The sequence below is a fragment of the Corvus kubaryi genome, unplaced genomic scaffold (genome assembly GCF_017639235.1).
Source record: "Corvus kubaryi isolate FWS band 111438036 unplaced genomic scaffold, C.kubaryi_AGA036_p1.0 69, whole genome shotgun sequence".
Taxonomy (NCBI): domain Eukaryota; kingdom Metazoa; phylum Chordata; class Aves; order Passeriformes; family Corvidae; genus Corvus; species Corvus kubaryi.
The window spans coordinates 1031460-1056293 of record NW_024582057.1 but is presented as its reverse complement, the minus strand read 5'-3'; the positions used below and the strand labels follow the sequence as shown (position 1 = coordinate 1056293).

At 40.6% G+C, this 24834-nt stretch overlaps 1 protein-coding gene across 14 annotated transcripts in view; it reads left to right on the top strand.

The window, feature by feature from the left end:
* Window positions 1-24834, top strand: part of LOC121674672 — a 300378-nt gene that overhangs the window by 32264 nt on the left and 243280 nt on the right. For 4 of the 14 annotated variants that reach the window (XM_042049184.1, XM_042049181.1, XM_042049182.1 and 1 more), the window contains exon 3: window positions 23977-24051. The exons of the other annotated variants lie outside the window; for them this stretch is intronic. In XM_042049184.1, the coding sequence (XP_041905118.1) occupies window positions 24013-24051 (39 nt within the window). In that variant the 5' untranslated portion in view covers window positions 23977-24012. The remainder of the gene's footprint in view (window positions 1-23976; window positions 24052-24834) is intronic. 14 annotated transcript variants of the gene reach the window in all.

The window sequence follows — 24834 nt, the reverse complement described above, 5'->3', positions numbered from 1 at the left end:
ATTCATTATATAGAGGGAGTGGCTACATGCTTAATACAGGTCCTCATTAATTTTGTGTAGCCCACTAGAGTTCTCTAGTATAAGTATGAAGAAATGAAAGTCATAATGATCTCTTCTGTTCCTTTGGCTTGCATCTGCTCCACAGGACCCTCACCAGGGTTTTCTGTCAGTTGGTTTTTTTTTTTTTCCCCTTTTAGGCTGTAATAGGAAGCTTTTAGGAACCCTATGAATGTTACCCTACCTATGCAACAGGGACGTGCATGTCAGGCAGGGGACTGGAGGCAGCAGGCAATTTGGTGAAATTATATTCTTTCTGTGCTGCTTGAGAGTGCCTGGCCAGCTGGTGCCAGGTGGCCTGCTGCTGGAGTAGCAGGGGATGTGAAAAATAAGGCCTGGCTTTCAATGGCAAGTATCTATCCTCCTGGGCTTGCAGTCTCTGCAGGGCAGCTGTCTCCTCTCCAGTGAGTGCCAGATTTGCATGGTTTGAGTTCCGAGTAGTCTTGCAGGGATTTGGAAAAATGTGTGACCATCCCCCAGAGACGTGATAGCAGCCTCTGACATGCAAATGTAAATCTCACCATCTCATTTTCTGATTGGTGCCAAAGTCTTTCAGGTCCCAGCATGTAGGCACTGGTTGTGCTGTAGTGTGGCATTCACGTGCTTATGGTGTTAGTCACTTCCAGAGTCACTGTAGTGAAAGAAACAGCCACAGAGCTGATGCAAGAAGAGATGCTCTTGTTAATTTTCTAACATTACAAATAGTAGTGAGATAGCGAAACACAGCAAGAGACACTTTTCCATCTTTCCCCGTCTTTAAAAACTGAGGTTTTCCTTTTTTTTTTCCCCACTATGATTCAGAATTTCAGGATATATCTCAAATATTGATTTAAAGTCCTAAATAATTTGTGTGATAGCTGGAGATCTTACAGCTCTTTATCACAGATTTTTTTTTTGTCTGTGCTCAGTGCATGTTGGGATTGTCACTGGGGCACTAAAATTAAGTCTGCTGAAAGAGCTGGAGTTTTGAAGCCTTCGGGTAGGACACCAGAATCAGGTTGTGAATTCCTTGTTTCATCTTTATTCCTGACCTCTAACAGCAACTGAGGAGGAGGAGGAGGGGTGTGCTGGCTGCCAGAGCTCACAGGTCCAAGACCCATTCAATGCTTCCCTGTAGATGCTCACCTGCTCTTGCTTCTCGCTGCTTGGATGTGTGCTGACAGAGATACCAATGTTGCAAACCCCAGGTGTTAAAGAGTTCTTGACTTCTTTTTATCTCCCACTTTGGATACTAGTACCTGCAGAAGGAAAGCTATTTTTCTAGTGGCATGCCTACTGGCATGTGCTCATTTATGAGTGTAGATTGTAGGGAAAAAAATTTAGATTGCCAGCTTTTAAAGTGTGGTACTGAATAAACAAAGTTGGGTCTATGTTCTACTACTTAAAAATTCTTTTAATGTCCTGTAAGGTGAATAAATATAAAATACAGGCAATTATTTTCTATCCTAGCTCATAGCATTACGGATTAAATGAGTACGTCGAGGGTGAAAAGTGGTGAGGGTGGCAAGGGCATTCGTTCTCTTCTGCTGTCTCAGCTACACAGATGGCAGTCCTTGGGCAGGAATGGGATGGGAGAGGACGGTGTCCTACCCCCTGGCAGAAAACTGCTGCAGCTTCCCTGTCAAAGCCCTCATTTACTGCTGTAAACCTCATCCTCTCCCCTCGTTTATAGGGAGAGACAAGCTTTCAGGCTTTGTCTGCTGAATGATCCAACTGACTGTTTTAGTAAGACAACTTATGTGAGTAGTGCTGCTTGTCTGCAGATGGCACAAAATATATGATGAAAGTAAGAGAGAGAAAAAACTCCGGGAAATGGCATGAGTTGAGGTCTATTTGCACACAAGTAGTGTGCAAAGGTATTAAAGAAAATTGCACTGAAGCAAGTTTAAAGTGCTAGGCGGATGATGCAGGCTGTGATCTTTATCAGCCTTTATCAGGGACTAACCTAAAAATTAGGCATAGTATAAGCTTACCCTAAGGTAAGCCTTTTGATTTCTGTGCATACTGTGGAATGGGTATTTACATTTTGTTGTTCCCTTGTTATTCTTATTTACATTTATGTTCCCTTCTTTTGTGAATATAGGTCACAACCATAGACTATTTTACAGTGCTTTTAATCATGAAAAATTCATGACAAACCTTGAGAAGACTGTCTCCCTGTATAAGTAAGTGCTACTGGTAATAAGTAAAAAAAGATACTTCAATGCCTTTTGTCCCTTTATGTTGAGGGGGGGAATAGAACATCAGATGGATTTTATAAGATCTTTATTGTGTCTGATGTCTGTAAATCTATGATGCTGGTTGGCTGGAGTGCAAGTCAGTCCATTAAAGAAATGTCAAGTGTAATTTTGGAAGAGATATGTTTTAAGACAATACATGCATAAAAAATAGCATAAGGAATTTGCCTCTGGGTTGCTGTGAGGGTGACACATTAATTGTCACAGATGAAGAGGTAGACCTCCCTTGGAGCTCGTGATTTTGCTGTTCATGATTTATGAGTCTTGCCACTCATTAGAGGGGGACACATGTGCTATTCTCATAGCATTCAAAAGATGGTCTTTCTTACCTTAATCTGTTAGCAACGAAATTGTAAATTTCTAAGATCTATCAGTGCCTTAATATTACTTCTTCCAGCTGTGCTTTCATTTGGTTTTTAATTGAGAAGCAAGTGCAGCTGGGTTTTTAGTTCTCTCTTTTTTTTTTTTCCTTGTAAGAACCGTTGCTTTTAAAAATAAATATTGATTTTTCCCCCCCCCTTTCTGTCAGGATGTACTGAAATGCAGACAGTTAAACCAGTGGTTCTTGTATAGTACATAATAAATCATATCTTGTCTGGTTTTTTTCCTTTATACTTCCTGTTCAGTTTGTTCATTCAGCTTGGTGGTGAGATCAGCTAGATGATGCTGTTGTAGCAGAAGCAAGACAGTGATGCTGTGGCAAGTACTCCCCCTCCCCCACAAGCGTTTATTGCAGCTCAGGTCATTTCTCTGCCAGTACTCGTCTTGGTCTGCGCTCTTTTTTTTTTTTGTTGTTATTATTTCTTTTTTTTTTTCCCATGCACAAGCATGCTTTGCTTATTAGGTGAGAAATGCTGCTCTTGTCCTGAAAGTGATGGTGGCCCTCACCTGTGAGTTTAACTACAGGAAGAACAAGAGATGTTGTACAAGGAAAAGAAATGAAAGTCTTTCACATGGCCCTTCTCTCTTAAGCTTCGACAAAGACTGCCTGGAGATGTTTCCCCGCCTCCTGTAGGCATTTCTGTTCAAATTTTACCATTATGGTAGAATGCATTGATTTTAGATCTGTAGGGGCATGAAGATAAAAAACATAAGCATGAGAATACAGTGCCCAGGCATGTCTTTGTTTATTGTGCTGCCTCCAAAATAAAACTTGAAGCTTTTCTTGTTGCTGTAAGACGTTCTTGTTTAGTAATGTGCTGAATAGGATCTCATATGGTTTTTCACTCATAAGGTCGGCTGTGATTGAAATGCTTTTATTGATTCTTTACACAAATTTTTTTCCCTACATAAAAAGACTAGGAGTCAAGTAAGATTGTGATAGTTTTTCCGAAATTACCAGTCACTAAAAGACATGTCATATTAACTTTATTCCTTCTGAAGGCACTGAAGTGCATTTGAAATATCCTTCTGTATCATATGTTGATTTTTGTATACTGAAAGACAATCGAAGTCATCTGCTTCAGGAATGGAGTCTACATGGTAAGATCTTTATTCCAAAAATAATCCCATGGATTCTAGGTACCGTCACATGGTTTTTATGGTGGTCTCATGTCACTACCAAAGTGAGAGCATCTCTGTGCTTGTATGGCTGTGCACTTGGGAATTACCTCATGAATGTTATGTCCAGTTGAATTGCCCCCTGGAAGGGAGTGGGTAAGGTGCCACAGGCTGCATATTCATCTTGGGGCTCAAACTTGCCCCAGAAAAGTCTGCCTTTTGCCTGTTTGTTAGTGATTTATTCCGTCTCTTCAGTAGCCTTAATGTTGCTTGAGTGTTTGTAGGAGTTTGTGTATATTTATTTAATGTCTTACTTGTGTTAGCTTCTCACGTCTTTGCCAGAGTCAAAAAAGGAGTGGTGCAACTTTTCATCAGTAATGCCTTCAAATAGTCAATATAAAAGCCACCAGACTACAAGAATATTTCATGGTTTAGAGACAGTACCTGGGATTCAAACTTGCATCGTCTGTGTGTTATTTCCAGGAGAGATTTATTTTTAATTTACATGTCAGTCTTCTGAAACAGAACACCCATAACAGTGTTTTTGTGCCTGTATGTGTGGAGAGGAGCAAAAGTTGTAATTGTGCATTTTCCTGATGCTGCAGGTTCCTGAAAAGGTGCTGAGTCCAACATGGGCAAATTGCTTGTGACTGACTGATTAGTGATCTATTTTAGCCCTTCATTAATTTTCAAGGATTTTAAAGAATGAGTTTGGGTTGCATTTTTTTTTCTTCCAGTTTATGATGGTAATTCATATCATGTTATTTCAGTCCTAACAGTCCTATCTTACTATTTTACTGTAATGTATTTCTAGAAATTCTGATGTTCTTCTGTTTTTTCAGATACATAAACTTAGCTTTATTTACCCCAAGTCTGTAATGTGTTTCTGCTTTATTTCTGCTTTTGTATTACTTCTTTTTTTTTTTTATCAGATAAAAGAGAAACCTATTTGGTTTATAAAACTAGATTTTTGAAATGCTGGTATATTCCAAGAGCTTTCAACACATGCTGTAAGGTGATACTACTACTCTGCATTTCTAAAGCTGAAACTTCTTCCTTTTTTCAGTCACTGGAGCGACTGGTGGACTTGATGGCATGTGTCTTGCTATTTGGACTGTAGTTTTCCCTTCTGTTTTCCAATGATTTTTTACATTTTTCTTTTTAGAATACTTTGAACATTGTTATTTTATTTCTTGCTGTAAATTAATCAGAAATGATTCAGTGTCACAAACACTGTCATGGCATAAAAATACAAAAATAACTCTAGACAACAACAAAACCCACTTTAAACACCGTGAATGTGACTGATCAGCATTTACTTAATGGCTATAAAAGAACTTTTTTTCTCTAAAACTCTTGTAAAATTCACACTAATAATCTGTTGTCACGTTTTTAGGAATGGTATTCCCCAATTTAATGCTCCCACTGAAACCATGCACTGCTTGCTACTCCCTCCCCTTCCCCCATCCTCTACAGCAGGTTGGAGAGGAGAAATTGGAGGCACAAAAGGTAAAGATCACAGGCTGAGGTAACAACAATTTAGTGCAAACAGCAATGAGATGAGACAAGGAACAGTAACAGCAACAATATTAACAGAAGTGTACGAAAGAGGGAGAGTGATTCACAGGCAAGATGCTCCCCAAGCCAGACCTGACCCGACAGCAGCCACGCCATCCTGACCACTCCCTCTGGCTCAGAAGCAGGGCCATCCCACCACTCCTTCTGCCAAGGTTACTCGAGCAGAAGGAGTCCCTCGTTGCTGGAAGAGACTCCCTCCCTCCCACCCCCAGTGGTACAGAATAACCTCCAGGTCCTAGCCATGTTCCCTCCTGACTACTGCAGACATTAACCTTGTTCTGGCTGGATCCAGGGCATGTGTTAAACCAGACTGAATCATGTGGACAATTTTGAGAAGACTTTTTCATTGGCTCTCTCAACAAAAGCAGAAAAACATTTAAGATTATGAAGAAGGTACCCTCAGTGTACAGAAAATTGAGACGTGCTTGCCAAATAACTTAAAAACGTGAAACTGAATAAAAACATGAAATAAAATCTAGGCAATTGCAGATAAAGATTTAATGGCCAGAAAAGCCAAGCTGTTTTCAGAAGTGTATGAAATACAACAGGTGACTTACTCTGCATCCAGCTAATGCTCTTATCACAATTGCATATCAGGATGGTACTAATCAGTTCAGTTTTCCTTGATTTCTAATACGACATCACAAAATACAGCATTTCATGATATGTAAGTGCTTACATTGTTAATTATGTTGTCCATTACCAGTTAAATCGACTAAAACTGATTTTCTGTCACGAAGCATTTTCCAGTCTAAATAAAACTCTTTAGCTGATGTCACATTTAGCATAAGCTGTTTCCTAAGTTTTTAAAACACGTCTAAAGTACTTATTTGTATACGGAGAATATGTGTAGAGAAGATGTGTTAATAGTATCGTGCCCTCCTTTTGACCTTGGTGTAATCACAAGGTAGAGTTTCCAGTACAAGTGAAACTATAATTTTCGCTCTTAAGTGGCAAGAGGTGGTGATCCACAGCAGTGCAAGAGACTGACATGAGTTCCACGTTTGTTTCTGTGTTTTATGCTACCTTAAGGCTGTGATAACTGAACTGTTCTGGGCGAAATGAGTAGGGCCGTGATCTTCATTTATATGCTTAATTTCAGCACTGCATGTATTTGGATTTACTTTTATGGGAATACTCTGTTTGTCAACTTACATTTTTAAAATTGGTACGCCAAAACTTTTTGTGATCTTTTGTGTTGTTATTTATAGGCATTGGGAGTCTTTGTCAAGGGCAGAGATGCAGTTTTGCTAGAAATTTGCAAACTTAAGGGTAACTCTTGCCCCACAGATTTTACAGTGTAAATGTTGTTGCTGCATTTTAAATTGCTTTGGAGCTTGCCAGAAAGAGGCTATTTTGTGTTTGTGCAGAGGGGCTTCTTGCAGAGTCCAGTATCTTGCAAATGCCACACTCCACTCACAAACACTTCTGTGTAAGACAATGATTCTGTCCCACCCCCTCCCCCCAAAACCAACCAGTGCAAAAAAGCACACAATGAATAAAGCAAAAACCTAATAAAAATTAGCACTTGTTTTAACTTTCTGCTATGTATTTTTTTGCTTGTTTCTGTCTCTTCTGTTTGTTACAAAGCCCAAGAAATAACTTGTCGTGAAGCAGTGCACTCAAAAATCTGCAGCCAAGCATAAAGCTTTGCCACTTCCTAAGCTGCGGGTGCCACAGTTTCCCAACTCCCAGGGTGGCTGTGCTGCCAAGCCAGCGGTACCTGCAGTGCATCTTGGGATGGACTGGGAAGACTTATTTCTTAACCGTTCACTTTCTCTGACTTGGAGCAGCCATGGGATTTGCAATCCCTCATCCTTTTGAGTTGTCAGTGCTGCGCTCTTTTCTGCAGGTTCAGGAGGAGCATGTCTCAGTTTCAGAGTCAGGGAGAGCTGGCAGAAGTTTGCAGGGTAGCAGCAGCACAGGTTTTATGTCTTACACGGTTGCTGCTGTGAGGCACGTGTGATGGATATTTATGACACTGTTATACTTCTGTTTTAAGCAAGAAACAGAGACCAAAATAACTAGTTTTCTGTCTAGAAGACATATCTGTTCTGTGCTTGGTCATCTGAACCGATGAAATACAGTTACAAAACTTTCATTGGAAAATACTATCAGATGATATTTATATTACTGATGGTGATATTTATATGCTATATCCCTTCAAAGGGATTTGTGAACTATGTTCTTAAGAGGGTGGGAGAAGTCTTTGTGTCACAGGAACTCAACAATTGTTCCAGTTCATCACCAGCAGCAGTTCTCCTTGTAGTGTTAGGGGGTAACAGATAGTGTTCTGTGGAACAATGCCTTTTTGATTTTATCTTTAAAAATAGAGTAAGAGAATTTAGGGGATGGTGGTGGGGAAACAGAGCCCTATGTAAACACCATATAAAAAAGACATTACGCTTGTACAGAGTGTCCAAAGGAGTGCCTCAAGGATGGTGGAAGGGCCCTGAGGGGAAGCTGTGTGAGGGGTGGCTGAGGTCACTTGGTTCAGCCTGGAGAGGAGGAGACTGAAGGGAGACCTCGTCACAGTCTACAACTTCCTTGTGAGGGGAAGAGGAGTGGCAAGCACTGAGCTCTTCACTCTGATGAGCAGAGATAGGACTTGAGGATCAACAGCATGAAGCTGAGTCAGGGTAGGTTTAGGATGAGTATTAGGAACAGGTTTTTCACCCAGAGTGTGGCTGGGCACTGGATCAGGCTCCCCAGGGCAGTATTCAGACCACCAAGCGTGACAGAGTTGAAGAAGTTTTTGGACAAGGCACTCAGGCACATGGTGTGATCGTTGGAGTGTCCTGTGCAGGGCCAGGAGTTGGACTTGATGATCCTGATGAGTCTCTTCCAACTCAGGTTATTCTATGATTCTATAAGGTGAAGTAAACTGTATTATCCCAAGAATTAGTATTTGCTTCAGGGCACTTGTTACCCATTGTGTATTCTAATTACATGTTGAGAAAGGCCTGCAGAATAAGGAACTGCACAATGGAGATGTTTTAAGCCATGGCTATTTGTTCAACTGAAAATACCCTTTCACAAATGTGGGGGAATGTATGTCTTTTCATGTGGTACAACTGCATCTTTAAACTGATCATCAGCGTTAGTTGGTAGATAAAGCTGTGTATGTATGTAGCACATGGAGAGAACAAATAGCATACAGGATAATGTTAGGTTGATTATGCCATTAGTTTGCTTGCTGCTACCCAGCTTGTTTCTTGACCCATTTTTAAAAGACTTAGCTGCTCAAACAGTTGCTATAAAATGAGAACTTCATCTTTTTCTTCCAGAAGTACGATAACAAAATTTTCATGTGGCATAAATTTTTACCTTCTGCATATTTATTAGAGACCATGCTCTAAAATGTCAAGGTAATGGGGCAGGAGGAGAGGCTGTGTGAGCAAGGAGGTGGTAATATGAGTTGTGAACGTGAGGTGCTAAGTTTCTGAAGTAAGAAACCCTTCAGCCTTCTGTGAGGGTGTGGATGGGCCCATACCTTTGTAAAATATAGGTCATAAGTGGGAGCACTAAGTCTTCAGTTCTATTTCATCTCTTTTTTTTCCTGAGGATGTCTTCACTTGTGCTATCATTTTGGATCATAGATTTTTTTAATGTACACTAGGCACATCTTGAAAGGGTTCTCATGCACATGCGAAGGTTAGAGCTGAGTAATCAGCAGAGCTGAGTCTGCCTGAGCATGTTGTATTCCCACAGAGGTTTTGTATTCCTTGCTGCGGATTTGGATCTGAACTTTACACTTGGTGGGCAGAAATTGTATGGGTGGCATTTGTTTTTCTTCTTTGAGACTTGGCTGTGCTATATTTAGCTTATTTCCTACCTCTTTTGATTTCTGGACCAAGCACATCACCAGTGTTAATGAGTCTGAATTCTTACATATTCCATTTCTTGTTATAATTTCTACCTTTAAAATCCCTTTGCTACCCTCTCAAATTCAATCAGTGGGAAGCTATATTTATTGAAAAATAATAGTTATGCTCGACAGATAATACAGTCTCTCACTCCTGTGGTAGGCTGGACCTGTGGTACAAAGGCCTCCACACATGGCATTTTTTGTTTTTTCCCAAACATGCTTTTGGTTTTCTATTCTCTTTGCCAAACTGTTGGTACTCTAGTTTCAATGTAGGGTAAGATACATCTTTAATTTCCAAATATTTGATGGTGTTTCCATATCTTAACTGTGGTGTTTTGCAGCCTATCATATTGACAGCTCACTGTTTTGTATAAATTAGCAGGGGAAACCTACATACTTTGGCAAGTCAGAGAAAGGTAAATTGTGTTTTGACAGTTGTACAGACTTTGAAAGATGCTTTGGAACATGGTGAATTTTAATGACTGAGATGGTTAAGGCAGCTCGTAGCTCAGCTGATGGCTTCAGACTCCATACCTACAGCCCCGCAAGTGCAACTGTATTAGTTTGCAGTTATCTGTTGTTACAAAGTTACCTCTACAACTCTGAGTGCAGTGTGCAAACTGAGATTTTTTTTTCTACCTTGGGAAGCAGAAGTAGGGGGTTTCCAAATTTGCATATGTCACCCTGAAGTTGAATGAGTAACTTTGACTTTTTGTTTGATGTTGTGGTCTTTCTTGATTGTAAGTCTGAATGCATATTGTGTGTCTGTGCATATTAAGTCCGAATGCAGGCACCAGAGTTAGACTCTTATTTCTCTTCAGGTACACTATTTCTGTGACAATTTTTGTGTTATTGATTTAAAATAAGTTGCATTCAGGGAAAAGTAGTTGACTCATGGGTGTGATACATCTTGTGAGAACTGAGTGTATGGCCATCCTACTACTAACACAGTCTGCCAGTTCTGTATTTTCCATATCTTACTGCTTGAAAAAGACACAAATTTATTACCATTTTTTTCCCCCTCACTTCCATAAAGAAACATTTCCATTTTTTGTCTTGTTAATGAAGGAAACACATTCTTTCCCACTAAAATAACTGCTAAATACCTCTGATATCCTGGTATCAGGTCAGTATGCTTAGTTGATTGTGACAATAGGGGACAGCTTGTCAATCCTGTTTGAAAATTTGAATTTGAGCATTGGCAGTCGTCTTTGTGGAGGTCCCAAAAGAAGCTGCTCAACTTTTTGTTTGCTAAATTTTCCTGTGTTGCGCAGTGACAGGTACTTATGATTTCATAAAAATGAATATGTAAGCCCATAATATGTGATTTGTAGTTAAAAAAGAAAAAATAGTCATATATTCTTCTCAGCCCCAAAGCAGAAAGTACTGCGTAGGCTGATGCTCCTAAATGAGGAAAATGAAGGCAGAGTGAAAATTAGACCAGCTCCCAATAGTTTGCTCATGCTTTTACCAACTTTTTTTTAGCATCTTTAAATTCTAAGTGTGAACATACTTTAAGAATGTGTGACAGAAGGCATAGGCTTTTCTTTCCGTTTTCTAGCAACCCACACTTTTCATATGCTTGTGGATATTAGTATGAAGTGTAGTTTCCATAGTAGGAAAGTAATTCCCAGGAGTGTTTGCGGGAAGGAGTGGAGAAAGGATCTGGATTTATGTATTCCATGTTAATTGAGTTACTGAGTTTTCCTTCTTGTTTGGCTAAAATAGGTGTCATTTTTTCAGTTCATCGAAGTATCTTTCATTCATCCCATAATGATCCAAAGGGTGTAATGCTTTGCAGTCAAAGTTACACATTACAGCCATTCATTGCCATGTTAATGTTTTGGTTTGGTTCAGGAGCTCAGTTTTGGAGTGGAGTCAGGGCACTGAGAGTTGGTCTGTGTTGTGGGGAAAGCCTGAGAGCCCAATTTGAACTCATTTCAGATAATACCAAGACAAAAGACTTGCATCCAGAGCACTCTCAGCACTTCACCTCCCAGTCCCTGCTCCATCAAGGGGGAATAGTGGAGCTGATCTGAAATAAAGCTCCTGAAACATGCTGTGTGCCAAATGCTGAGCCCTGAATATCAACCATGTTGCTCTACTCATCCCCTTCCAGGGGGCAGCCTGATGAGACAATGTAGGAGTAGCCAGGAGGCTGCCTAAATGGCAATGAAATGAATAAGAGGAGCAGTGTAGGTTGAAATTTCTCCTCCAGCTTGGATGAACTCTCTGGAAAAGTTTGTTTTTTCTGGACTTGATGGAGATTTTTGTCAAGTTGTAAAAGTGCCTCACTTGGAATACATCTTTGGCTTTGAGTAACAATATTTAAATTAAACAAGACTTCTTTTTATTTGAAATTACTAGATTGTGAGGTTTCTGGAGCTCCTCTCAGTGAATTTTGGCAGTTGCCAGCTGGCTTCTCTTCTGTGATTGTGGATATAATGTGTTTTACTTCTGGGTTTTTAAAGTTCATTACTGAATTGAGTAGTTTAAAATTTAACACCATCACTGCTACAGTAATGCAGATAAAACACCAAATATTCATTATTAATAACCACTTAAGCACAGTTAGCATTTCTCTTGCTTTGATATCAGGTAAGACTGTCACGCAAAGCCTGCCTTCAATGCATTCTTACATCAGCTGCTTCAAAGCCTTCCAGTTATGAGCTTTGCTTTTTGTTGGTTTTGTGATCCAGATATCCTTACAAACAAGTGTACTTCTGTTGGGCTCATGACCCCAGTCATAACTGCTGTGACCCTGCATGGGGGTCATGACCCCTTGTTTGGGATTAGCTGCGTTAGAACAATCTCAAGGAGTTGTCCTGTGCTGATGCATCGGGGGCAAATGCAAGTAACTGTCAAGAAAGCGGTGAAACAGATTCATCATGCAGAGGGCTGAAAAAATAGCAGTAGCTTCTGCAGGTTCAGTGTCTTAGACATAAATTCTGTCCCACTCCCCATGGATTGTATACCTTTTGTTTAAGGATAAAATACAAACAACCCACATGCCGTAAACACATTTATGAAAGTACGTAAAGATCGACCAGCTCTAATTTCATGCAAATGCTTATATTTTCTTTGGAAAGTAAAATAAAGTTTTTCAAGTGAACATCATGTACACAAGCCATTTCCCCTCACTTTTGGCCAAATTCACTAACCTTTCAAAGATAGGGATGCTGTGTCATGTTGAGAACTTGTGTCAAAGTTCAGCCTGAAAAGACTTCTTTTATAATCCTTAGACTAGTGATTTGGAATGAAGATAGTGATGGCACTGCCTTTTTAGTGTCATGTATGTAATTTTTCTCTTTTTGAAGGAATAAATGTGAGTATATTTTTCCAAAATCTAATTGCCACCAGCATTTTTGTACTGCAGTAAAGATTCAGTAAGTACAGCTTTCTTGGTCTGTGGGTGTCGTTTAGCCCTGTTCTGGATTAATTTATGCCATATGTGCTCAGCCATTTTTAAGTTAATGAAGTTTTGTTATTTGAGAGAGGTGACTGTTTCAGTGTCTAGGGAAAAACTGTTCTTCTGAAACAGAAGAATTAACACTTATCCAGGTTGGTGATGCTGCTTGAATTATTTCATATGCCTGTCTGTGTTAGTGCCACTCCCAGGCAGGCTTTGCCTTGGCTCTTACAGATGTGGATGGAGGCCTGTGCTTCCTTTTCCAGAGGTGCAGGCAACTCTGTTCAGTCACCCTGCTTTCCCACTGTACCCTGGCACTGACAAAGAGTCTTGGAGCTCAAGGGCAAGGAGTGCACCTCCATCCTTTGTCATTACATCCAGCCTTGGGTACAGGTGGGTTGACTGCCATCCGTGGTGCTGCTCAACGCCGTTGCGTGAAGCAAAGTAACCTGTGAAACCCATCCCATGAAAGCTGGAGTAGCTTTGTAAGAGGCAGTTCAGGACTGTGCTGGGAGATTCGGTTTCCAGAGAGCTTTGGGGCTACTGGTGGATGAGAGACTGGACATGACCTGGTGATGTGCACTTGCAGCCCAGACAGTCAGTCATGTCCTGGGCTGCATCAAAATGTGACCAGCAGGGTGAAGGAGGTAATTCTGCCCCTCTGCCCTGGTGCCTCTCTGCTTCCACCTGCAGTGCTGCATCCAGCTCTGTGCTGCCAAGCACAGGGAGGACATGGGCCTGTTGGAGTGAGTCCAGAGAAGGCTGCCAAGATGATCAGAGGGATAGAACATTTCTCATACAAGGAAAGGCTGAGAGGATTGTGATTTTTCAGCCTGGAAAAGAGAACTTATTGTAGCTTTCCAGTACCTGAAAGGAGACTACAAAAAAGATGGAAAGGGACTTTTAGAAGAGTAGGTAGCAACAGGACAAAGAGGAATGGATTCAAACTGTAAGAGAGTAGGTTTAGATTAGATATTAGGAAAAAATTCTTTACTGTGAAGGTGGTGAGACACTGAAATAGGTTGCCCAGAGAAGCTGTGGATACTCCATCTCTGTAAGTGTTTGAGGCCAGGTTGGATGAGACTGAGAACCTGGTCTAGTGAAAGGTGTCCCTGCCCATAGTAGTGGTGTTGGAATCAGATGATCTTTAAGATCCCTTCCAACCCAAACCATTTTATGATTCTATGATCTCTGACTACATGCAGGGATAGGATGAATGCAGGGCTAGTATCTTTTAACTCTTTTGAGGATCACCCCTGTCAGTAGTGTGTTGCATTGCTGTAGTTTCTCTTTGGCTTCTCAAAATAATCTGATACTGGCATTCATCACGAGTTTCCTTTGTGCTTGTTACTCCATTGAAGACACCAATCTGAGATGAGACCTCTCGTTCATGCTTTTATAACTTGTTAGTCCTTTCCAAGCCAGCTGTTGTAGTGTGCATGCCCTTTTGTGTCTGTAGTCTCACCGCAGAGATCCACTGACTGGCACTTGAGTTGAGAATTGAGAGATTTTAACAGGTCCAAAACCATCAGGTTTATAGGACTCCAGAGTAGTTAAAATGTCTCCTAGGAAAAATATTAGCACTTTAGGGCTTTCAGGCTTGATCATTACTAAGTGTCTGCTGTGCAGGGGATGGGGCTCAGGGTGCTATTTACTGAATGTCTTCCTGGGTATTGAATGCTTTGTCTTGGTGCTTGCTTATTCCATAACTGTCTGATTTCTTAACATGTTCTAATTTAAATTTGAATTTGTTTGCTAGACTGCCTTTGCAAACCTCTGATCATTTTCAGTGTTACCTGTTAAAATTAGAGGACAGTTATAGCTGTGGGGGGAAAGAAAATAGCCTGCGTTATTATGATGCCCAGCTCATGATGTAATCCTGCTAATATAATTACTCTAGTGATACTGAAGTAAATACTTTGGCTGTCAGATGCAGCTGGTCATGGTTAGAGGAGAGGGAAAAGGCCTGCTGAGATGCTGCACTGGCCTTGCTGGCTTTGCCCTGGCTTTATGAGGAAATGTTGTCCTTGGAAGCGTAATTCTTATTTCTCTTCTTTCATCAAGCAGAAAATATTTAGTCACATATTCTTTTATGCCTTGGCAAGCATTTTACTCACATTTCTGTGCTTAGAGTAAAATAGTTGTTTGTACCCAAAGCCTCCCTTCTGAGAGAGACCTGCTGAAGGGGCAGAAAGCTTCCTCATGTAAATCTCGTAGGTACTTTAATACATAACTGCCCTGGCTTGTAAGGGTAGGTGTCTTTGGTAGAAGCAAAACAGGAACTGTAGTAAATCAATACATTGCACTATTAAGAAGTTAATGGCATTGGCTTCTTCCAGTTCTGGAAGACTGCAGACATTGCATCTTGTCACACTGAAATGCAATGTCTGTGTGTTGACAGGAGACCTCAGCATTCTCATTTTGGGAAGAAACTACATTATTTATTTATTTGATATTATCTACATGATTTGTAGGCAGTTGTTTTCATTGTGCACTAAACTTCTGAGTAGACTTTTGGGAATTTAAACGTTGCAGCATTCTTGAAGATATTTAAGAAACACTTTGCTTAGCCCAAGTTACTTTGGTCTTCTGATAGATGCTCGCGGTTGTTAGGTCTGCAAAGCAATTTAAATAGGTAGCCCTCGTCCTAAAAATTTTAAGACTTCTAACGTTCCTCTGGCATTTGTATAGGCCTTCTGGAAATATGCAGTTTAATAAAAATATGCAGTTTAATTTTTTTCAGTTTCTGGCAAATGATCTGCATACATGGTTATTCAAAGAGGTGCTGCTATCAGCCTAATGAAATACTGGGTAACATTTACTCTCATTCACAAGGCGAGTCAGAGTGTCTATCAAAACGAATTTTATCAGAGGTTGTAATGACAACTTAGACAGTTTCAGTTAATGGGACAAGGTGATAGTGTGTGTTGATTACACTTCCTGCATGTGAATAGGTGGTTATTTATTTTTCTAAAGTAACAGCAGTTGAAAAAAAATAATAGTGTGTGTGGTTTTAAATATGACAGTTAAATGTAAAATTGCCTGTAGAATCTGTTCATGTTTCCTCTGTTGGCCTCTGTAAGTCTCTTCTGGCAGAGTTTTAAGAGGATGAAAAAATTACTTTATGGACCTAAAGTCCATATTCTGTCTTCTGAGAGCAATTAATGTCTGGAGAGTGAGAAAGGAAGCACATGGCCTTTAATTTTGAAAAAAACTTGTCCTTGTTTTAAGTAATTCTATTAGTGGAATTTTAGAGATTTGATGTAACTTGAGACAGAGATAGGCATAAAACTTCTTCCTTCCTACCATCAGTTGTCTTGACAAAATAAAATCCTGTAATGATAATGTAATTAAAAATGGAGGTAGATATTTTTCTCGTATTTCCAAAAAAGCTAGAGATTCAACTGATAAATGTCTTTGAGCACTTTTTCTCCTCACTTTGAAAATATTTTAGGTTGTAAGACAAGGTCTAGTCTATGCCCAGTCACGGGAATTGCATTTGTGTAGTTTTATGGGAAAAGGTATAGCCTTCCCAGAATCTTAAAATTAAATATCACAGATAAGAGGCTCTGAGGACAGTCCATTGTGAAGCTTTTGTTTTTCAGTCCCAGTTTTGTTTCTCATTTGCTATGTTGCTGTGGGGAGTATGAACTATTTGTTCGTTGACTCTTGTTGCCTTCAGTGGTGACAGCTGCATTTTCCCAGGAGTATCTGTGTGGCCCGTGAAGGTATTTAGAGCCAAACCTCTGGAAATCCCTGAAGGCTATGACTGGGATTCCTGAGCTAGTCTGGCAGAAAGTGGAGTATATGCTGCACCTACTGACATGCTCTTTGTGGGGCTTCCTACTCTGTCAGTATTCACACGTACGCTGGAACTTCTGCTGCCCTCACTCTGTCCCACACAATAGCAACCCCAGTGGCACCTCATTTCCTGGCGAGCTGGAGACAGGAGACACTTATAATAGTTGCCAGGACATCGTTAGCGTTGCCAGGAACTGTAATCAAATAAGGTTCAAGGTTTCATACTGATGTGATGGATGCAGTACATGTGGCTTACATTGCGGGGGAAGGTTGATTTTTGGGCTTGGTTTTCCAAATGTTTCCTCTGTTCTTATCAGTGTGGCTTCTCTTGTGCCAGTTCCTTTCCACGTGGACACAGATCTCTTGCTGTTCTGTTGACATTTTCATGATGGGGTGGGTGTGCTCGCTAACAAGGAGAGATAAAGCTGGGTGGTGTGTGTTAGTATATTGCTACCAGATGTGACATCCAGCAGCTGCACAATAGCATCCAGAAATCTGAGGGTGGAGTAGAGTATCAAAGGCTCCTCCTTCCCTCTGCCCTTCCTCTGCAAAGCAGCAGCTGGCAATGTTTGGTGGGTTGTGTGCGTATGTGTTTTTCTTTTGTTTTGTTTTTTTGATTGGTTATTGCGTTCTTTTTTTGTTTTTGTTTTGTTTGTGCAGTTTTTTTTACATCGCTTCCCCATCTCCTTCACCCTCCCATACATTAATTTTGGAATATAGGATGGTTGACAGCTCTCCTCTGGTTTTATTCTTTCTCCAAATATCTTGTTAGATGCTGTGTGTAGGTAGGGTTGTTTTTTTGTCTCCATTGGAGGTAAATAAGGTGTTGGGGTGGAAATAGGTGAGTGCTCAGGGTCACAGGAGTGAAAAATTACTGGAACAAAAAGCAAAAGGTTGATGTACCTGCAGCTCCAAGCTGTCATGTAAGTTAAAGCACCAGAGGCTCTTACTTCTTAACTGAACAAGATTTGGAAGTGTCACCCACAGAGATCTGGGAAAATGACACTTTCTCAGGAACTCTTAAGACTTGATAAAAGATTTGTCATCCTTATAGTAGCAGAGATCCTGAGCTTCTTTCCTTACACTAGAAGAGGATGAATATGACCTTGCTGGTCAAATTTAATCACAGTCCTGGAATCAGCTTATGTGTGTTTATGTTGTTTATGATGTAAATATGGAACAGATAAGTAAGACACTGGGGATTTTTTTTTTTTTTTTGTTTGAGGCTTTTAGCTTGCAAAAGTTAGTAGTCTGTCCATTTCCTTCAATAACAAATCAATTTTCTGTTGATGATCTTGGTTTAGATAAAAATACTGCAGCATTAGCAAAGGAGTAGCCGAGCTTTTACTATAAAACTATGTGATTAGGTAAAGGAAAAAAATTTACTTTTCTGTTACAGCTGATTTGAATACTGTTGAACAATTACTGTGATTTGTAGAGGGGCACACTGTACCTTCTATAATAAGAAAAAATAATGCGAAGTTGGAATGTCCTTATTGCACAACTTGTGTAATGTGCAGTGTGGTATGAAAGCAAGAATCTTAGCTGTAAGAGTTCATTCCACTGCAATGGCAAAAGAAGTGATAGTCACAGTTCTTCAGTTAGCTGTAGGGTTGTCAGTCTGTGTTCCGTGATATGTATTCACAACTGGTTTCTCCACTTGGGTTTCTGTGTATTAGCTCAAATGTAGTGTTTTGGTTTGGATTTTATACCTAGGATTGTTTTAAGGTAAATGCTAATTGCTAAAAATAACCATGCCACTATTGCCTCTTCACTTTACTATTTGTCCCCACATTAAGTAGTACCAACTCAGAAAATTGGTTAGCAAGTCTGTTCTTCTAAGGTAATGTAGACAAGTTTGGGTTCAAAAAAACCCTCACAACACCCCAGAAATCAAAAGTGTCTGAACAAGAACTTTAGTCAGCAGTGACATCAGTGCCCTGTGTGCGAAGAGTGCATTTCAGTATTTGTGCTACTCAGCTAAGCATTTTTTCCTAACAAGTAATTACGTGTATTTAGTTATTGTAGCAGAGTGAATGTTGGTTTGGTGCATTCCTGTGTTACATTAAAATAGTAACAAGTGATTTTTTTTGTATACTCTAGGCTTTGGGAGCTGCTGAAAGAACATTTTTCAGATGTGCTTAACAAGGTAGCAATGTCAACATGCGCTCTAAAAATGGGAAATGTACTACAGAATTGAATGGTAGTGGTTTTTTTTTTATGTACTAGTGGAAGTGACTTCCTAAATGGTTGTTCATTGTATACAGTAAGAGCTTTGAAGAGAATCAACAGCTAAGCATAATATTTTTGTGCTTTTCTCTTTAGTGGGCATCCTGCTCCAAACTGACACAAGTGACTTGAGTGGTGGTATCATCCCTGGGAATGCCAACCAACCAGTGTTGATTTAGAACCTGCTAGGTGCTGCTGGTTGTTATACCCCTCTCCCAGGGTCATTGCAGAGAGACCAGGGCTTGGGAGTGCATCTGAGCTGCTTCAGCGTCCAGTGTCTTTAGCTTGAAGAGCAGCTGGTGTTGATGGACACATGCAGCTGCTTCCAGGGCTTGGCTTGCTGGTCTGGCAAGTGGTAACAGGCAAGAAAGGAGGAGGAGGGTGGGAGAGATATTAAAACCTAACCCACAGCAGCTGTTTAGGTGAGTGCATGTCAAAAGCTCTTAGAGTTAAAAACGCAGGCCACTGCAGTGGGTGATGTGCCCCTGGTTTTCTCACATTGAAACACCTCTCACCATACAGTGATCAGTAGGAAAGTCCTCAACACTCTGTATGGAGTGCTTCCTAGGATCAAAGATGAGGCCTGAAGTATGTGATGTGCAGTGTAGCTGTTCTGTTACTTCCTTGTCACCGAAGACCACAGTCAGACATGGGCTGAATATTAAAGTGGGTAACCAGAGGGAACTAAAGCAGATAGAGCAAAGCTCATTTAGAAAGTGGGATTATAAATGCTCCTCAGGCAGCTCCTAGATACCTTGTGCAGTCACAGATTGCTAGACAGTTATGCCAGAGGCAGAAAGAACAGTTTTGTGGTTAAGGCACACTGCTATAAACTTCCTGTTTGTCTTGATCTCCCATTCTTCTGTGTCCCCTTATGGTGCAGAGGTGATCATGCCTTTCCCCTTCCTAGCCAGTTTTGCCAGCTCTCTGGGGCAGGGAGTGTTGTTTGCCCTGTCCATAGTACAGCAGGGCTCTTGTGATCACTCGGTGTTGTATTCCCACCTGACAACGTGGAGCAAAATTGTACGGTCCAGCCAGATGGTGAGCCTGGTAAGGAGAGTGTTGGTGTAAGAAAGAGAAGTGTCACCTGCAGAAATACATGCAGCCTGGGAAGTAGCATTGCGTGTGTGGTGACAGCTGTGACACTGCCAGTGCTGGACTGTGGTGCCGTGGAGAACAGATGCAGGTTCTTGAGGACAGAGAGGAAAGGGAGGATTGAGGGAGTTTCACTCCTGCAAGTGAAGGAGCACTTCGAATGTATGGCGCTCTTCTGTGGGACAGATAACAGGCAGGCAGGGAGCTTGTGGGTCATGATCTGGGATAGGTGAGTAAAAAGGACATTGTGTTAGGTGTTTCTAATAGCTCACCTGATAGTAAAGAGGAAACAGACCAAGTCTTTAGAAAATTTGAGGGGGTCTCTGTCTCACAACTTGTGGTTCTTTTGAGTGACTTGAAGGTCTTTGACATCTGCTGGAAGAGTGGTATGGTTGGCTGCAAATTAGCCAGGGCATTTTTTGAGGATATCAGGTTTAACTTCTTGATACAGACCTTGGAAGGGTCAAATGGATGTGACATCTGATTGCATCTGCTATGCACAAAGTTGGCAGATGTGATTGAGAGAGTCATAATGGCAGCCTTGGCTGTAGCCACCATGAAATAGAGGAGTTCAAGGTTGTTAGGGGCATGAGAAGCACAAGGTTTCACAAAGAGTGACAGACTCTGGACTTGAGGAAGGCAGGATTCAGCTTATTCAGGCAACTGGTACCAGGAAACACTGAAGCTCTAAAACACATAGGAGTTCATGAAAGCTCGACAGGTCTTGAAGGACAATCCACTGGAAGTGCAGGAGCAGTCCTTACTTAGAAAACAAAAGGATGTACTGGTAGATCAGACTGGCTAGGCAGGAAGCACATGATAGAGCACCAGTCCAAGAAAGAGGAACTTGGAAACATTGTCCAGGGGCTGGTGTTACAAAAACTCAGCTGGTGTTGGTGGGTACAAGTGAAAAGGGCTGCAGCACAGTTTCTACCACTTACACTCATAGGAAAAGACTGAATGAGGAAAGTGTGGATCTGCTGCTGAGTGGGACAGGCAGCAGTGGGCACAGGTAAGGTTGAGATACTTGTGCCTTGTGCACTTCCCTTTTCATCAGTGAGATCTCACAAGCTTCTGTACTTGTAGTGAAGGAATTCAGGGAGGGCAAGAAGTCTCTCTTGGGCCACAGAGTGTCATGGATTACTTGAGAGCTCAGCAAGCGCAGGGAGACTGCCATCTGCACCCCTTGAGGTTTTCAAGACCCAGCTGGGTCTTGCCCAGACCTGAGCAAACTGATCCAATGGATGACTTTGCTTTCAGCAGGAGGCTGAAGCTGACCTCTGAAGGTTGTTTCCAGCCTGAACAGGTCTGTGGTCCTGTATAATGTATGCTGGGAGGGTTGTCCTCAACCATTTAGCTCACTTTTTGAATTTTGAAGTGTGTGTTGTAGCTCTGTATGTAGGAGATAAATTGCTTTAGCTCTTTGTGTAGGAGGAGGCTCATTTTATAACGTGTCAGGGTGTCTGTCCTTCCCTTGCAGAAGCTATGCCATAGGGTGTGAAGTTAAGCATAGCTGTAGTAATCTATCCTTTACAGGAGTGTGTGCCCTGATTTCTTGAGTGGTATGATCAGTTCAGTGGGAGGCTGTTCTATGTAGTAACCTCAGACTCCAAAAGCCAGTAGGGTGCTGAGGATGGCTCCATGTGGAGCCTCTCCCTTTGTGCTTATGACCACTTGTCAATGAAAGATAGCTTGAAGCTGCCAGCAGCAGTTATCCTGTTCAAATCTCATCTGATGGGGCCGGGCCCAGTGTGAGGAGGGGAGTGCTGCTCTCCTGATCTCTCCTTTGAGTCTCACCTCTGTGGTGCTGCAGTCACCTTCCTTCTGAACTTCTGACTTGATGCAAAGAACCGTGTTTCAATGATGAATGGGGTTGGTACTGATAGTTTGCTTGTAAAATGCTCTGGGAGTCTTCCCAGTGAGAAGCTCTGTATTGGGAAGTAAGAAACTGAAGTGTGAATCACTGTTGTGCCTTCTCTTGCCAAGCTTCCCAGGCTGAGGCCATGGGGCTTAAATTCCAGGTTGTTCCGGTTTTTCTCAATGGGCTTGTGAAGAACTGATAGTATTTTTTGTGTGAGTAACTATGAAGAAGTTATGCATATCAGGCTAGTTAATGAACTGTCCTGATTTCAAGATAGTTTCTGGAAGCTACATTTAAATTGCAGGACCTTTAAAGACCTTTTGTAGAATTGTGTATTAATGAAGAACTCTCCCACCCACCAAGGGAAGGATGGAAGAGGGAGAATGGGGTCAGGTCTCCTTTGGGACTACAGCATTCTTGCCTTCATGCAGTCTGCAACAAAAAACTCGATTTTGAGTGTATTTTACTTGTGCCAACTTTTCCTTCACACGCTGAATTGTTGACTTTTTTTTTTGGAATGTTGTTCAGCTGTCTGTGGTGTTAATTCTATCACTGTTTCCTGATAAATTTGAAAGCATTGTATTTGTTAATATATTTTTAAATGTTCCTTTCCTCATATGTATAATTATAGTCTTGGGAATTTTCTTCCAGCATTCTGCTAATGTCTTTAATATTTGTTTTATTCTTTAAAAATTCATAACGGATGTATTTCCTGGTTTTAAAATCTTTGATAGGAAGAAAGGAATCACAGTTTTCCCATCTCAGCGATAGCCTGAAGCAGGATGTGTGGTATACAACAGACTTTCACCAGGAGGAGGAAATTAACTGGCTACAAATTAGGGAAAGTTCACGAGAAGTCATTACTCTTCATTTATTTCTAAGCGAAGCTTTGAATCTCTAGGCTAAAGACAAATTATATAGTAAATGGAGTCTCCATGCATATGAATGTGCAGTGTTTAGATGTCTGTGTTGACTGTGACCGTGGTAAGATTATGCAGCTTCATATATTAACAGTGTTATCATTGAGCACTGTCTCTTCTCCTTCCCTTTTTTTTTAAGGAATGGTGTTTTAATGCTATTAAATGAAGTACTGATGAATGTTTCCATGGCCAGATTCTGCTTGTTTCCAAGTGGTGTGTGGTGGGAGTGTACATAATTTACCCAGATATGTCCTGTCAGCTTTTTTGTCCTTATTCTTTTCAGTGCCTGGAAAAGTGAGATAAAGCAGCTTATCTTCTTTGAGACCTGCGCCGCATTCAAAGCAGCTTCAGAAAAGAAAACGAACCTTCAACAATTTTTCTAAAGTTAATATAGACTAATAACAAGAAAACATGATCAGAAGAGTTACTGTTAATAAGGCTTGAAATTTACTTTATTCTGAATAATCTGCAGGACAGTGGAGGGAGAGAAAAGGTGAAACCTCTAGAATGGCCTAGTACTTTGGAAAACAAAAGGCTTTCTTTTTAAATAAACTTTGGTTGCAACACTTATTTTCTGTAGTTTACTGATTCTATGATGCAGAGTGCCTCTAGGCAATGCATTGAAATCTGTATGAATAAAAAAGTCTACTTCAGCTGTTATTTTTCCTCATTGGGGACACCTCCCCTCCCCCTTTGAACCAATTTTGAGTTTAGTATAGCAGTGAATTCAGTGCAGTGTTTCAGCGTGGTGATGCTTACCATAACAGTGCTGTTCTTTTTAAATTTATTCTATTTTATAGTCAGTAACGCAGAATTTATCCATGGGATGCTACAGGTAGAGATAATTAGCTTAGCTTGAAGGCATTTAGTCTCTGTTGCACTACATTTGTTTTGATGGGTGACATATGCAAAAGAGCTCTGCAAATGTAGGAGATTCATATTTTAAAAATTGCTTTTGTCCACTTCCTGGCTGCATGTTTTTTCCTTACCTCTTATTCAAATTCCATTTAGGGTATGTTTCATGATGCCTTCATCCTTTCTTGCAACTTTTTGTGCCTAATTCCTCACTTGTTAAAAAGTACTAATATTTCCTCTTCCTTCCTTTTTATATTTCCTCCTTTTTGCTGTTGCTACCTATTTTTGTATTGGCAATCCGAAGTTGCTCCCCAGATTAGAATTTGTGTTGCTTATTACCTGGGAACAAAGTGGTTGCTGTTCTGATGGGTTCTACTTAAATGATGATTAAATATTAATTCCAGTATTTTTCTAAAAGCAGCAGGATTCCATCAAAGATCCGTGAAGGAGGGGTTTGCAGCGAGAATAGTTTCCTGAACCACTCAATTTTAATTATGGGAAAGTGATGATATGTAAATCTTAATATATATGTGGTTTGCTAAATTTTTATGCTGTTCTGTTTGTAGTAATAGGAAAAAGGCCATATTACTGTAGAAGTGTCTATGTGCAGAGTAGAAGATTCCATGGAAATCTTATTTGAGGTGAGTGAAAGTATTTTTAGCAGTAATACTTCTGTTTGAGGCTCTTGTTTTGTTTGCTCTGTGTTTAGCGTACACAAGTGAGAGGAGGTCAGCTTCTTGAGGTTGTTTTCCTTCATTGCCATGTATCGTCAGGCGTAAACTCCTTACCTCTCCATGGGAAATTCTGGAGACCAGTTGGGAATGCCCAGAGGAAGGCAGCTGATGCTCCTATTGATTTACTTCCCAGTACCTGGCTCCTTTGAAAGTGAAGTATGTCCAATAAACGTGAGAAAGAATTCATCTGTGTAGCCATGTTGTCAGCTGGAAGGAACATTAGAAGAGTAAAATTTCAACAAATCTCTCGCTTGCAGAACTTGGCCTGTCAAAGCTTATAAATGAGATGCACTGGGAAAGCTGTTGCCAAATTCACATCGAATGCTTTCAGTCTGAGGGATTGTGATGTATACAATCATCTCAACTGAAGTTATAGGCTGTTTTGGTCTTGATTTTGTCATTGATTTTTTTTTTTTTAAACTTTTTTTGGGGTGGTGGTAATGTAAATTATTGTAGTAAAATTATGCAGTCAAAATGATTGTGCTCTTACTGCTTGATGAAACAAGACTCGTTAATGAAAAACTTGAACTGTTAAAAGAAGTGTGTTTTTATACATACATACACATTTAAAAAGTTTATATATATATATTTTTTTTTAAATTAAGAACAGGATGCTTGTGTTCATTGATTTCCAGCCTTTGCTGTCTAATGGGCTACTGGTGGAACAAGTGACACAGTGACTAATATCAC